At 40.0% G+C, this 12,752-nt stretch overlaps 1 protein-coding gene across 2 annotated transcripts in view; it reads left to right on the forward strand.

Moving 5' to 3' along the window:
• Positions 1 to 12,752, forward strand: part of TTLL5 (Tubulin tyrosine ligase-like 5) — a 335,902-nt gene that overhangs the window by 11,649 nt on the left and 311,501 nt on the right. Inside the window, exon 2 of one of the 2 annotated variants that reach the window (XM_083118839.1) lies at positions 2,343 to 2,531. In XM_083118839.1, the coding sequence (XP_082974965.1) occupies positions 2,361 to 2,531 (171 nt within the window). In that variant the 5' untranslated portion in view covers positions 2,343 to 2,360. Of the gene's footprint in view, positions 1 to 2,342; positions 2,532 to 8,753; positions 8,928 to 12,752 lie in introns of those variants that run through there. The other variant, XM_083118841.1, reaches the window with a different exon arrangement.

Consider the following 12,752-nt stretch of genomic DNA (forward strand, 5'->3'; position numbering starts at 1 on the left):
GTGAAAAATGACAAGTGACACGACGGACCTCTTCAGTCTATAAGCGAGCATCTGCTGCTCATGCGCGAACAACAGACCGAGGCGACAAGCATGTGCCATGCAGCTTGTCGTGTCTCTTCGGTTCGAAAGGTTGCATTGGTTACTGAGCGTCCGCTTCCAACCAACATTTGTCGCGTGTCACCTGTTGTTTCGGTCTAAAAGCTCCCTTATAATAAAAAAGAAACTGTTTCTTCAAGTTAGCCATAAGGTTTCTTTTGACGTGCTGCATTGTAATGTGCAATGCTAACAATGATAATTTTTCATGGACATTGCATTTTTTTAAGCTTCACTAAAACCGAAGTTAAGGGTTCACTATAAACGAAATTTGTAATGTGATTGGGTCGGAACAGGTGATTTAGGTTCACTATAGCCGAATGGTTTACTACATCGAGAGTTGACTGTATATTTCTAACCCTCTTCATTTATTGCGCTACTCACAACGAGAAAATCAAAATATTCAAAATATATTACGGATTTCGTTTCTGTGTTATAAAATTCTGGACAGTAAATCATTCCAAAGATAAAGTATGTAACATTCTTATTCTTACACACGGATTTTCAAAGAATTTTTTTTAATATATGAAAGGAAATAGACCCTTTTGAAATTGTTTCTTTACAATTCAATAACTAATATCATTAGGAACATAAAATCTTACCCAAATTCTGTATAACCAATGACAATAATAAATTTAATGAAACTGAAAGAGAAACATGCCATTTTTTGTACAACTTTTCTATTTGTACACTTAATAATATAAAATAAAGAAGTATATTCAGAGCAAATTGACTGACAGCTCTAATACTTTGATGCGTATCCTTTGGCTTTAATTACTGCTTGACACCTGTTCTTCATAGAATTAACCAAATTTCCGACATGTTTCAGGGCTTATTTAATTCCACTCGGCTTGCACAACAGTTATCAACTCTTGTTTGGATTTGACGCCTGCTTTATGTACTCGCCTCTTCAAAATTGCCCATAAATGCTCAATGGGATTTAAGTCTGGACTTTGAGCTGGTGTTTGTAGTAGTTTGGGCACATTCCATATTAGCCAATTCATGTTAACTCGAGCCTTACGATTACTGTCATTGTCTTGTTGGAATCTGTAGATAGGCTGCATATCCATTTTTTGGGCACTCTGCTTTACATTGTTCTTCAATATGTCCAAATAGACATATGCATCCATGATGCCATCAATAAACTGGATGGTACCAACACCTTTGGGCGACATACAGCCCCAAATCATTAATGACCCACCACCGTGTTTAACTGTTGGAACTGTGTTAATGTGATCATTGTCTTTATTTGATTTTTTCCAGACCCTATTTATCCCATCTGACCCGTATATATTAATCTTGGACTCGTCTGACCATATGACACTATCCCAAAATTCCTGGTCCTTGTGGATGTGCTCTTTCGCGAATGAAAGTCTATTCCTGCGATTCACCTTATTTACATACGGCCTCTTTCGTGGTATTCTGCCATGATATCCATGCTTCCACAAGGCACGTCGGATAGTTTGATCGGACATCATCTTGCCAGCAACATTTTCTACTAATGGTAGTAACTGAGGAACACTTAGTCGAGGTTTTTCTCGCACTCTTTTTAAAATATAGCGTTCATCACGTCTATTCAACCGTCTCTCTTTTGGTTTTCTCTGCACATTCTGTGTTGAACCTTCCTCTCTAAATTTGTTTACTATGTATTGAACTGTGGAGTGTGATTTATTGACTGTTTGTCCAATTTTTCTTAACGAATAACCTCCAAGAGCCAAATTTATAATAACATCCTTCAGATCGGAACCAAGTTCCTTCACCTTGCCCATTTCAAACACGCTGATAGATAGACGATAGGCCTACAACAATACCTACGCCAGCATTCTGCTTGACGGGGAGCGTGCCTGCATGTTCAAACTTGTTACGAAGTTGCAAACTGCACGAAATCGCCCGAATAGCGGTGGCGCTGTATGCGAGGAAGAAACTCTTGCGTGTATGAATAACAATGTTGCATGAAACAGCACGTTTTTCTCTTTTCACACAAATTATATGCTCTGTTTATACACTTTGAACATACATTTTTATTGACATTTGTTGGTGAAACCTTCATAACATTAATTTTCAGGTACATATGAAAATGATTATATTTACTAGTAGATATGACATTTTTACCTCCGAAATTCTATGTGTGCGAATAACAATGTTACATACTGTATCTCTTGGAAAGTCTGGGCACCCTATACTCCTGCTTTCCCCATTTCTCTCTCTCTCTCTCTCTGGCTATACAAACGCCATTTGTTTAATTCCAGGTGTTGTAATCAATCAACATGTGTGAACCTGCAGGCTTCATCAGCTGTCTTGACGAGGAGTCACGAACTCTTCTCTACACCCTGTGGAAGGAAATTAAACGTCGCAAGGAGGTGCTTCTATATCTTATAGAGGTCGCCGACGAGAGAAAACAAATGGCGCCACGATGCGGCAGATTTGACAACACAAGGGTAAGTGAAAATACATGTTGTAATTCGCGTTGTTTCTCAGCGATAATTAGCTTATTAGAACTTATTTTCTGGTGTACTTTCTTCGGCCAAGGGCAACGGTCTGTGAAACGCAGTGGCGTAAGTTAAACGAACGAAGCTTTTCTCTTCCTCACTGTGGACGGAAGTCATCAACGTTGTGCGAAGCTCCTTTCATTGCACAATTGGACTGGCGCCCTCTATTAAAAATTAACACGAACATTTCAGCGAAGTAGTCAAGGTGGGAATCACAGAAGCGAAACGTTGACAATTTCTGCGAAATGGTATGGTTCGATCGTTACATAACGATTTCGTCCAATGCTCTCTATTACGTGCTGTAAATATTTATTGCTAGGAGTTCAATTGGTCATCTCGGGTGGGAATATTCCATGCAGTGGCGTGCCTTAGGGTGGAGCTGCTGGGGTCAACCCCCTTCCCTTTTACCCCAGCCCAGCATTCTTTAAAAAAACCTCCAAATTCAAGAGAAGACGGCAAAATATAGAACTGATTACTAAAAGAGATGGCTTTTTACAAAAATTAAGGGTAGTCAACTGAGTGTGTGTGGGTGAGTGGGTTTGTGCGCGTGTGCATGGCAAGCGAATAGCCCTACTTGAAACACAATTATCATTTAAAATAAATAATTCTTTTTTAAAAAACTAAAGATTGAGAGCGTCCACATAATCGATGGAAAGAGACTGAAAAAGACCAAATAATTTCCAAATTTCCATATCTTTCGCTCTGTCATTGTTTTTGGCTAGTTATTGGGTGTTGCGAAAGTTCCGCTCAGCAAAATATCCGCTCAGTGAAATATCCGCGCATACTTCCAAGAACCATTAATGGTCTTCCCCCACCCTAAAAGCATCAAATATTCATATATTATATTTATTTAATATTTGATTCCCATCACACTTTTTCCAGGCTGTGGACTCGTTAAATAATTGAAATATCTTTCAACTATTTAGGCGTATTTAAAATCTATTTATAAAAGAGTCGTCATTATTTTCTTGCAAGAAAGCTTTGTCTTATCATCGGTTTATCGAGTTTACTGCAGATTTTGTAAGAATGATATCGCTCTGAGACACGATCTAATAATGTTGCCTGTTACTTCGTACCTCCGTTCTTCGAGGCGCGCTTCATCCGGTGCTCCACATGAATGTTCAGTGACACTTAACACTTCACTGTCCCTACTTTTCATTGTTCCGTGACACTTCTTCGACATCGCCAAATGGTAAGGCTGTTTGCTGTACTCCTGTACTGTTGGTACACGTAGACTTCATAGTTCGCGCGCGAGGCTTGTCCTTAGGAGTTGTAAGAATCTCCATAGTGCACCACACAAAAGTCACACCTGAAATGAAATTAAATAAATAGTTGGTGGCGAAGGGGTGCATTGCTGTCGGCGGTGGGTCATACGCAGGTTCGCTTCTTTCCTCCGGGAAGCTGAGCACAAATTTCACAACATTCCATTTGAGCGAAATTTTCACAGCGCATTTTTCATACAATCAGTTATTGCGTTGCTACGGCATTTTCTAGTTATTTCGTTTGACAATAATATTTAGGCTAACATATACGTTAGCATGCAATGATAATTGGACATTATCCATTGTCCGGTGCTTTAAACTATACTTATTCTAACACTACGTTTAGAGAGAGTAAATTTTCTCTCGTCTTCAAGTGAAATTTATTTTGCCGGTGGTGAGAATCGAACCTACGACTGTCACAAATCTGTGAAATGGCATAAAACGCTTTTTCAACGTAAGAGTCTACATTTTCTGACCAAGGAACAAAAATTGATTTTAGGGCAAATTCTCAGCCTACTTATGACATATAATTCCATAAAATTATAAAATAAACCTTCGAATTGAGCACAAGCATTCTTTTTTTTCTTTTTCAAAAATTGGCGCCACTGGATAACGTAACGCAACTCTCATGCAGCGCTTGGGATCGAACCAAGAACCTCTAAATTGTATTGGGTGATGTAGCTATTCTTCATTCATCTTTCAGATGGTTATTACTCGCCTTTTAATAGATGAAGATTATTCCTACACTTGTCACTTGTCTGACCTCCCTGTCAGACATCGATTCAATCACACACCATCGTCCAATAATCGTTCGTTGGCGAGAATACGAGAGAGAGTAAGGTCTGCGGATTGTGAGAGAGAAGCAAAGTGGAGAACGATTATTGGACGATGGTGTGTGATTGAATCTATGTCTGACAGGGAGGTCAGACAAGTACATTTGAGAGGACAAGTGTAGGAACAATCTTCATCTGTTTGTTAAGGCAAGTAATATCCTTTTCTAAACCAATCCACATCGGTTCAGTCATGGAGAGTATAAAACCCATATCTAACCTAAGTTAATTTCTATCACCATTCCTTTAAATGTAACCTTTTGCATTTATCACATTTAGGCCAAGCGAGTGATAACCATCTGAAAGATGAATGAGGAATAGCTACATCACCCAATACAATCTAGAGGTTTGCTACGCCCCTGGGGGTACGTACTTAAATGTTATTTATACCACGGCTACAGATATCTTAATCTCAGGGGATAGGTTCTTTATTCGAGAATTCCAAATAAGAAAGCGTTTTATAGCCAAGAGGATATAGTTACATGCGGACCTATATTCTGAAAACTATACACAATACAGAGAAATATATAGCGAAGCTTTGTATATACATTGAAATATACATATATGCTGATTCCAAATTTTACGTCGGTTATATTCTTCTTGAAAGGAAATCTTCTTCTTTCTTCTCGTAATTTCAGGAAAAGGCTTCTTCTTCCTTCCTATCTTTGATTTGTGAAAAGGCTTCTTCTTCTTTTCTTCCTTCTATTTTGGAAAAGACTTCTTCTTCTTTCTGTTTTTGGAAAAGACTTCTTCTTCTTTCTGTTTTTGGAAAAGACTTCTTCTTCTTCTCTTTGATTTTGGAAAAGGCTTCTACTTCTTTTCTTCCTTCTATTTTGGAAAAGACTTCTTCTTCTTTCCTTTTTTGGAAAAGACTTCTTCTTTTTCTTCTCTGATTTGGGAAAAGGCTTCTTCTTCTTCTTTTCTTCCTTCTATTTTGGGAAAAGGCTTCTTCTTCTTTTCCTTCTTCTAATTTATTTCTTCCCTTTCAAATCGTAATCTTATTTATTACATATATGCGCTCACTTTCCCCGCTTCTTTGGCATACGATACAAGCTATACTTATAGAAAGATTAGGGGCGTCTAAACTGACAATAGCGCCACCTCCTATGTAACGACCAAAAGGGGAATAGCCCAGGATCGCTAACAGCAAGCGCTGCCTATGGCCCAATGCGTCTAATAAGAAGCGCAACCGTAAGTGCTTCGGGGCGTCTAATTTGACACAGCGCCACCGAGGGTCGGACAAATACAAAAACTGACTATGTTCTCCTCGTCAGAAGATCAAAAAGGAGAGAGAGATGCATTTCATTTGCTCACTTATTAACTTTCCTAATTGTTTCATATATGAGCATATTCTTAATTATCTTAATTTGCTATATACAACATTTCATTCACTCCTTCTATAATTTTTATACTCTTCCTTTATGTATTTTTCAATTACTATAATATATATAATCGCTCTTCTCCGCTCCAAGTTTCTACATTGAACTCTGCTCTTCTTTATATGGCGTGCTGCCATCTGTCGTCGCTCTCGGGAAACATTTCTTCCTTGCATTTCTCATTGTGTCTTCCGAACTGGTACGTGATAGGTTCTTGGTTCGATCCCAAACGCAGCATGGGAGTTGCGTTACGATAAGGAATCCGTTAATCATCAAGTGAAGGACTGTGTTTCTAATTATATTGTAAACTTAACTAACTTGTTAAAATATCTATTAACATTCTTTGAAACTTACTCATGTAGGTCATTCGGGAGGGTATATTGACATTGACAACAGTGCTCTGCTGGGACCTGGCTCGATCGATTGATTGATTTGTTTTATTTTACTTCGCCTGGCTAATTTGCGAAGATGGGGATGAGTGATGATACGATGAAATTGATGAATGGACACTCTCAAATATTCGTGCCCAGGCCAGGATTCGAACTCAGGACCCTTGGCGACATGGCTCGAGAACTGCCGATGTGCTGAAACAAACCACTACCTGACAACTATTTACGTGACTTCGCGTTGGTCTCCGCATGGATCAAAGGGTGCAATGTGTGTTGCCTACCCTTGTGCATTACTTGCTGGTATTGAATTCTTATGGTTGGGGGGGGGGAGGGTATTTCTATGGTGTTTGTTGGATCGAACTTTTAAGTGATCGGTTAGTTCGTATGAACTTTCCAGCCTGATCATTACCAGTGCGTAGTTAGAGATCGATTAGTTCATTGAACTCTCGAGCCTAATTATTGCCTATTTTTGTGGGAGAAGGAAAAGGTTTATTATCCATTTTGCCTTGACTCATCTTACTCAACAGGTCGCTAGGTGCCGTGGCTTGCCGCGAGTTGATAGCTTGCTGGAGATGAGGCATTGCTCGAAAAAGGTTTATTATCCGGGGGGGGGGGTATTTCTCGACCACGGGAGGCGTGTCTAGCTCGAGCGGACGTGTCCAAGCACAAAAGGAGAAACAGAAACATCAGTATTTCATTTGTAGGCGTTCACTTGTGATAGTTCGATTTTTTGTAATTATGATTTGTGATGCTTGAAACAGCTCGTAACAAACCCTCTCAAGTGGAACAAACAGTGGCGTGGCCAGGATTTTCGAAAGGGAGGGATTATGTATACTTTTTTTGTTAGTCAGCCCTCGTTTTGTCAAATTTTCGTACCTTTGACGTTCTGTTTTTAGGAATACTGGGCGAAAGGGGGGGTTAGAACCCCCATAACCCCTCCTTGGGCACGCCACTGGGGTCAAATACTATGTATTTGTAGGCAACCGCAGAGAGAGTCAAGGGGGCGGGTCAGCACTTAAAGCCTCTATAATAAGTAAAATTTACCTACATTCTTCCTTTTCCCGTCCAATTTGTAAGTCTTTTTTCCTTCTTGTATCTTCTTGCTTTCGATCTCCTTTTCTTAGTCTTAGTATTCCTTTGTTCATGCTCATGCCATGCTACTCCACTCTCTCTTTTGCCTTTTTAATTTCTATCTGTAGATTATTTATTTCTCTTTGGCTTCTCTCTCTTCTCCATTCACTTTTTTCTCTCTCTCTCTCTTTACTTCCTTTCTATATTTCTCTTTTTCTTCCACACTCTCCTTTGCAAGGGATTCCCCGATGGCGCAGTGGTAGCATTGTCGCTTTGTAATCAAGGTATCCCGGGTTCGATACCTAGTGGAGGAGCATAATGGTTCGGATCCCACTTTAAACTGTAGGTCCAGTCCCGATTAGCCTTACTGTGCATACAGTGGACTTTAAAACACCAAATCAATCAATCAATCATTTCACTTTTCATTCTCTTCTCTTTCCTTTTTCTCTTACTTCCTACATATGACTTTTTTTACTTCGCTTCTCTCATTGTGCTCTCTCCCTTAAAACATTTTTTTTTTCCGATGACACGTAAACATTACGTCACTATATCCCGCTTAAGGACACAACTTTGCCCATGCAAAACTTTCTGCGGTTGCCCAAGGGAGACAAGGTGGAGCATATTTGGGATGCAGTTAATTTCCTGTCTGCTTTGGCTGGAAAGGGAAAAGGAGGGGGCTTTTAGAATCCGCCCGGCCCTCTGGTATCATGAGTTTACACCAAGAGCACTGAATATTTTACCTGGGGGAAGAAGGCACCTCCCCGATGGCGCAGTGATAGCGTTGTCGCCTTTTAATCAAGGGGTCCCGTGTTCGATACCCGGTGGTTCGGATCCCACTTTTAACTGTAGGTCCAGTCCCGATTAGCCTTACTGTGCATAAGGTAGACTTAAAACACCAAATCAGTGGATCAATCAATGCACTATGCCACTGGAGAGCATACATTGGCGTAAATTTAAGAACAAATCGAATTGTGAACAGGAGTGGCAACAGTACACCATTAGTTACAAAAACCCGAGTCTGGCAACACTTACTTTCCTTGATTGCAATTTGAAAAGTGCGGTGATATTTGGCAGTTTTGACTGACATCAAACGACTTGGGTGGAACCCTGCGCTCTGCTCTATATCCTGCCAGTACGGCGCGAGAGTACGTATGCATGCATGTTTGTGTGTGTGTGTGTGTGTGCGCGCGAGCGAGCGAGAGAGAGAGAGGAGTACAAGCGAGCGTTGTAACCAAGAACCGTGGCAGCGTGTGGCTGCCGAGTCAATCAATCCGTAGCTTTCACCGGTGACTGTTGTGTTCTGAGGAAGCGAAGGAGAATTCTTTACGCAAGGCAATGCATGCTGCCTCATACCAAACAAGGCCCTGTCTACCGGACTGTGCTTCGCGACTTGGAGTTTAGTGCCTTTCACGATACGGTAAGTACACGAAACTTTCTCACTACCGTACATACTGTATATTTCGCGTGGCGCCTGAAGTGATCAAACGACACAGCACCTGACAAATTTTTAAACAGGCTCGATCCTAAAATCAATTCGCGGATACCCGATTCTGAGTCATCATTAAAACAGCTTGTGCATTGCCTAATTTAACAGTGTGTGGCTTCGGGCTCGTGCATTGCATCACAATTCCTAGCCACGTGTGTTGTGTTATTCGACGTCACGTGTTCCCAGGGTGGTATTTGTTGTGGGGAAAAGAGAGATTCCTATCCGACCTGACGGTGGAGCAGCTAAGGCCATTTTTAGCCAGTTTATTTTACTTCTCTTTTCTGCCGCTTCCGACTAATTGCGTCAATGAAGATGAACTAGGATCAGATGAAATAAACGGAGACTTACATGTCTAGGTCGGGTCTCGAATCCGGGAACTTCGGTGGCGAGATCTGAAGTCTACCTCGTAACGCGTCAGTTAACATAAGAGTAAGTGGCTATTGATGTCTGAAAAGCGATCGCACCTAATAGTAAAAGTTCGGTGAAGTGAAACGTCACTAGAGTAGACAGCGGTAAAAGCAAGCTGCGCACCCCAGATTTCTTCTAAACAGCAATGATAATAATAATAAAATCGTCTTTATTAGAGCGGGCGTGTTTCGGCCTCAAGGGCTGCTCGTACAGAAACCCTTGTCTGGGTGATCATTACAAAGTAAAGTACAAATGGAATATACGGGCTGCTTCAAAATGATGTGAACGATTTCAACTCCTTATATATTTTTTTATTTTTCATCCAAATTGCTTTAAATTTTACATGTAATTCCTAAAACTGTCCAAGTTTTTTGAAAAAAATTTGAACACATTATCTCACAAATGTTCTATGTGAGACCCATTTGTTACCCTGCATACATCAATTCGGTAATCCAATTCCGCACAGACCCGTTTCAACATGTCTGCATCAACAGTTTGCACTGCGGCAGTAATGCGCTCTTTCAGTTGACTGAGATGTCCCCACAGAAAAAAAAATCACAGGAGTTTATATCCGGGGATCTTGGTGGCCAACATGAACATATGTATGAACATATCCTGATTACATGTATGATGGATGAACATTGAATGCAAAAATACAAATTGAATAAAAATAAGAAAGAAAAAAGGATTATATGTATAAACTAATGGGCATAGATAGTAGTATGAGCCCTCATTTTATTCGTAGTACTATTCTTAAAGTAACTATAAAATTATATTCTGTATCGTTATTGTAAGGAAATACTTTTATAAACGAGTAACTGTTAATTAATTTGTTTCGGGATGTACGTACATGGTGTCCTTAAGGTTGTTTACAATTCCATACTTTGCTAACAACAATTGTAATTGACACATGACGGAAGCATACTGCGGTTCACATGTTCAATCCACTTCGACATGTGTACCTCTGGTTGGGAGTAATCTAATCTCTAAACCATAGGCATGCGCACGGGGGGGGGGGGAGGCAAGAGGGGATAGTTGCCCCCTAATACTCTCACTTAAAAATTTAATGTAGAGGAATTTTATCATCGTTATTAAACAATATCATGTCTTTTTGTTTTCTTTTAAATTGAGTATTTTCAAGTCGGAGGGGGAGGAAGGTGCATTATTTTCCTATGAACTTGACCTATTCAACTTCGTTCTCTAGCAAATTTCTTGTTATTAACACTCCCACACATTTTACTCGTTAGTTGCGTTACTTGTGTGTGTTTACAGAATAAATTGGAAGTCAGTAGCGGCGATTGGGTGACAAAAGTGCAGAGTGGGCAAGGCTTAGCATTTAGAGGCCATAGTGCGAGACAACTGCCCCCCATTCCCCCTAATTGACGTCACTTTCGTAATTAATAAATTATGTGTAGTTGTTGTTAATTTGATGTACGAAACCATGTTTACATGTAAAATAGTCTCTGAACCACAAAGAGGGGAAATAAAGGAGGATACGGAGGGGGAAGCATTGAAGTGGTACGGAAGTTTTAATTCTTCTAATGTAGTGATTTTCGGTGGGTCCGGACACACACTGTATACGCCCCTGTTCTATGTCCATCAATACAATCAAACAGTGAGATGAAATGAGGTTTTTCTTTCTCCGATTGAACTTTCGTCAAGGTTTTTGCCCCCTCCTTAATCAGAGGGTCTGCGCACGCCTATGCTCTAAACGATGTTCGAACTCTGTTCATACTCGCCTTGGCATGCCCCTGTCTGCAGTGACAATGACAATGGTTATGGCCTCCAGATGCCCTGTGAATGTTCATATTATATATTATTTTAATGTAATACCGTAGAATATATAAATTATATATCACTGATGTGTGTTAGTGTATAAAAGCTGGTTTTTACATTCTCGTTCAATGTGTGTCCTGCACTGGCAACGTAGAAATATGGAAACCTCAGATGGATATGAACAAAAACCTATTTTATGAAGTTGTTCGTAAATATGATAGCATAAATCGTTCTCAGTCCCTTCCGTTTCCCTTCCTTTACTGCGTCTTGTCGATCCAGAGGTTTCGGGTTCGAGTTTCTATGGAGGGAACATTTAATTTCAGTGGATCTCACAACTGTGGCCGAGTGGTCAACTTTGGATCTCGCCACTGAAGTTCCAGGGTACGATCCCGGCCTGGGCGGAATGTGCGGGATCAATTTAATCTAATCATCTCTCATCCTCATCGTCGCGATAAACCAAAATAGCCGAAATCAGACGCTAAATAACAAAAATTCAAATGCAACAACGGTGAGTCTAATTCAGATTGGCTTATGTGTGCATAAAAATGGATATGAAACTTTAGTAGACATTCCGTCGTCACCGTGTTAACGTGAGATGACGCAAGTCTTCAACGAAATGAAAGTTGTTATTGTTTCAGGGATTGCGAGGCGTATTTCGTGCAATTAATGGAAAGCATGGCGACCTTTGTTCGAAATCAAAATGTTATATATGACCTTCGAAATGTGAATACAATGTAATATTGTGATGATATCGTTCTATTGTAATTATGTTCATGGTATCGTTGCATGGTGAAAGCCAGATTGCGAGAATGTCAAGGTTCTGTATTAATTGATACTCGTTGATTTCAATGTGATGTTTTCTGCTTGTTTTTGTCATACTCAATTCTTTAACGTTGAAGTTATCTCCTAATTCTTACCATACCAGGCTTTTAGCTAGAATTAATCACCAGTCTACCAGGGAGAGTTCAAGGTGGACACATTCTCTTCAGCTTGGCTTTGCTCCGGTAGTCATTGGCTGCTAAAATGTCTTTCTGTCGTGACTTTATTTCCCTATTTCATTGCTCTATTTCTCTTACTTCCTATCTTTGTTGTCCTCCATCCCTTCCTTCTTCAGTTTCTTCTTCTTTCTTTCACATTTCTCAGTTTTGCTTTTTATTTCTTCCTTTCTCTCTCTCAATCGTCTACTTATCTACCTATCTATATCTCTTTCTATCATTCCATCTTCCTCTGTGCTTCTCTCTCTCTCTAGTTCTCTCTATTAGCATTTCTCCATTTCTGTCTTCAATTATTTCCGTATATATTTCTCTGGCTTTATTCCTTTTTGAGTGTGCTTCAGGGTCGGTGTCTACGGTTGGGCCACAGTGGGGCTCGGCCCACCCAAAATCAGTCTGGCCCATCCTGCAAAATACAATTTAAAGAAGTTTCACAGAGAACCATACATCCAACCTGTAAAAACCTTCATGAAAGTTTCACAATTACAACATTCAGCAGAACATTATGCATACCACGTTGAAAATGTCGAAGCTGAAGAGAAACCATTACCAAGACTTATTTTTAATCATATGAAGAAGA

Source organism: Lepisma saccharinum, chromosome 3, assembly GCF_977018435.1.
Source record: "Lepisma saccharinum chromosome 3, izLepSacc3.1, whole genome shotgun sequence".
In the NCBI taxonomy this organism is placed as follows: domain Eukaryota; kingdom Metazoa; phylum Arthropoda; class Insecta; order Zygentoma; family Lepismatidae; genus Lepisma; species Lepisma saccharinum.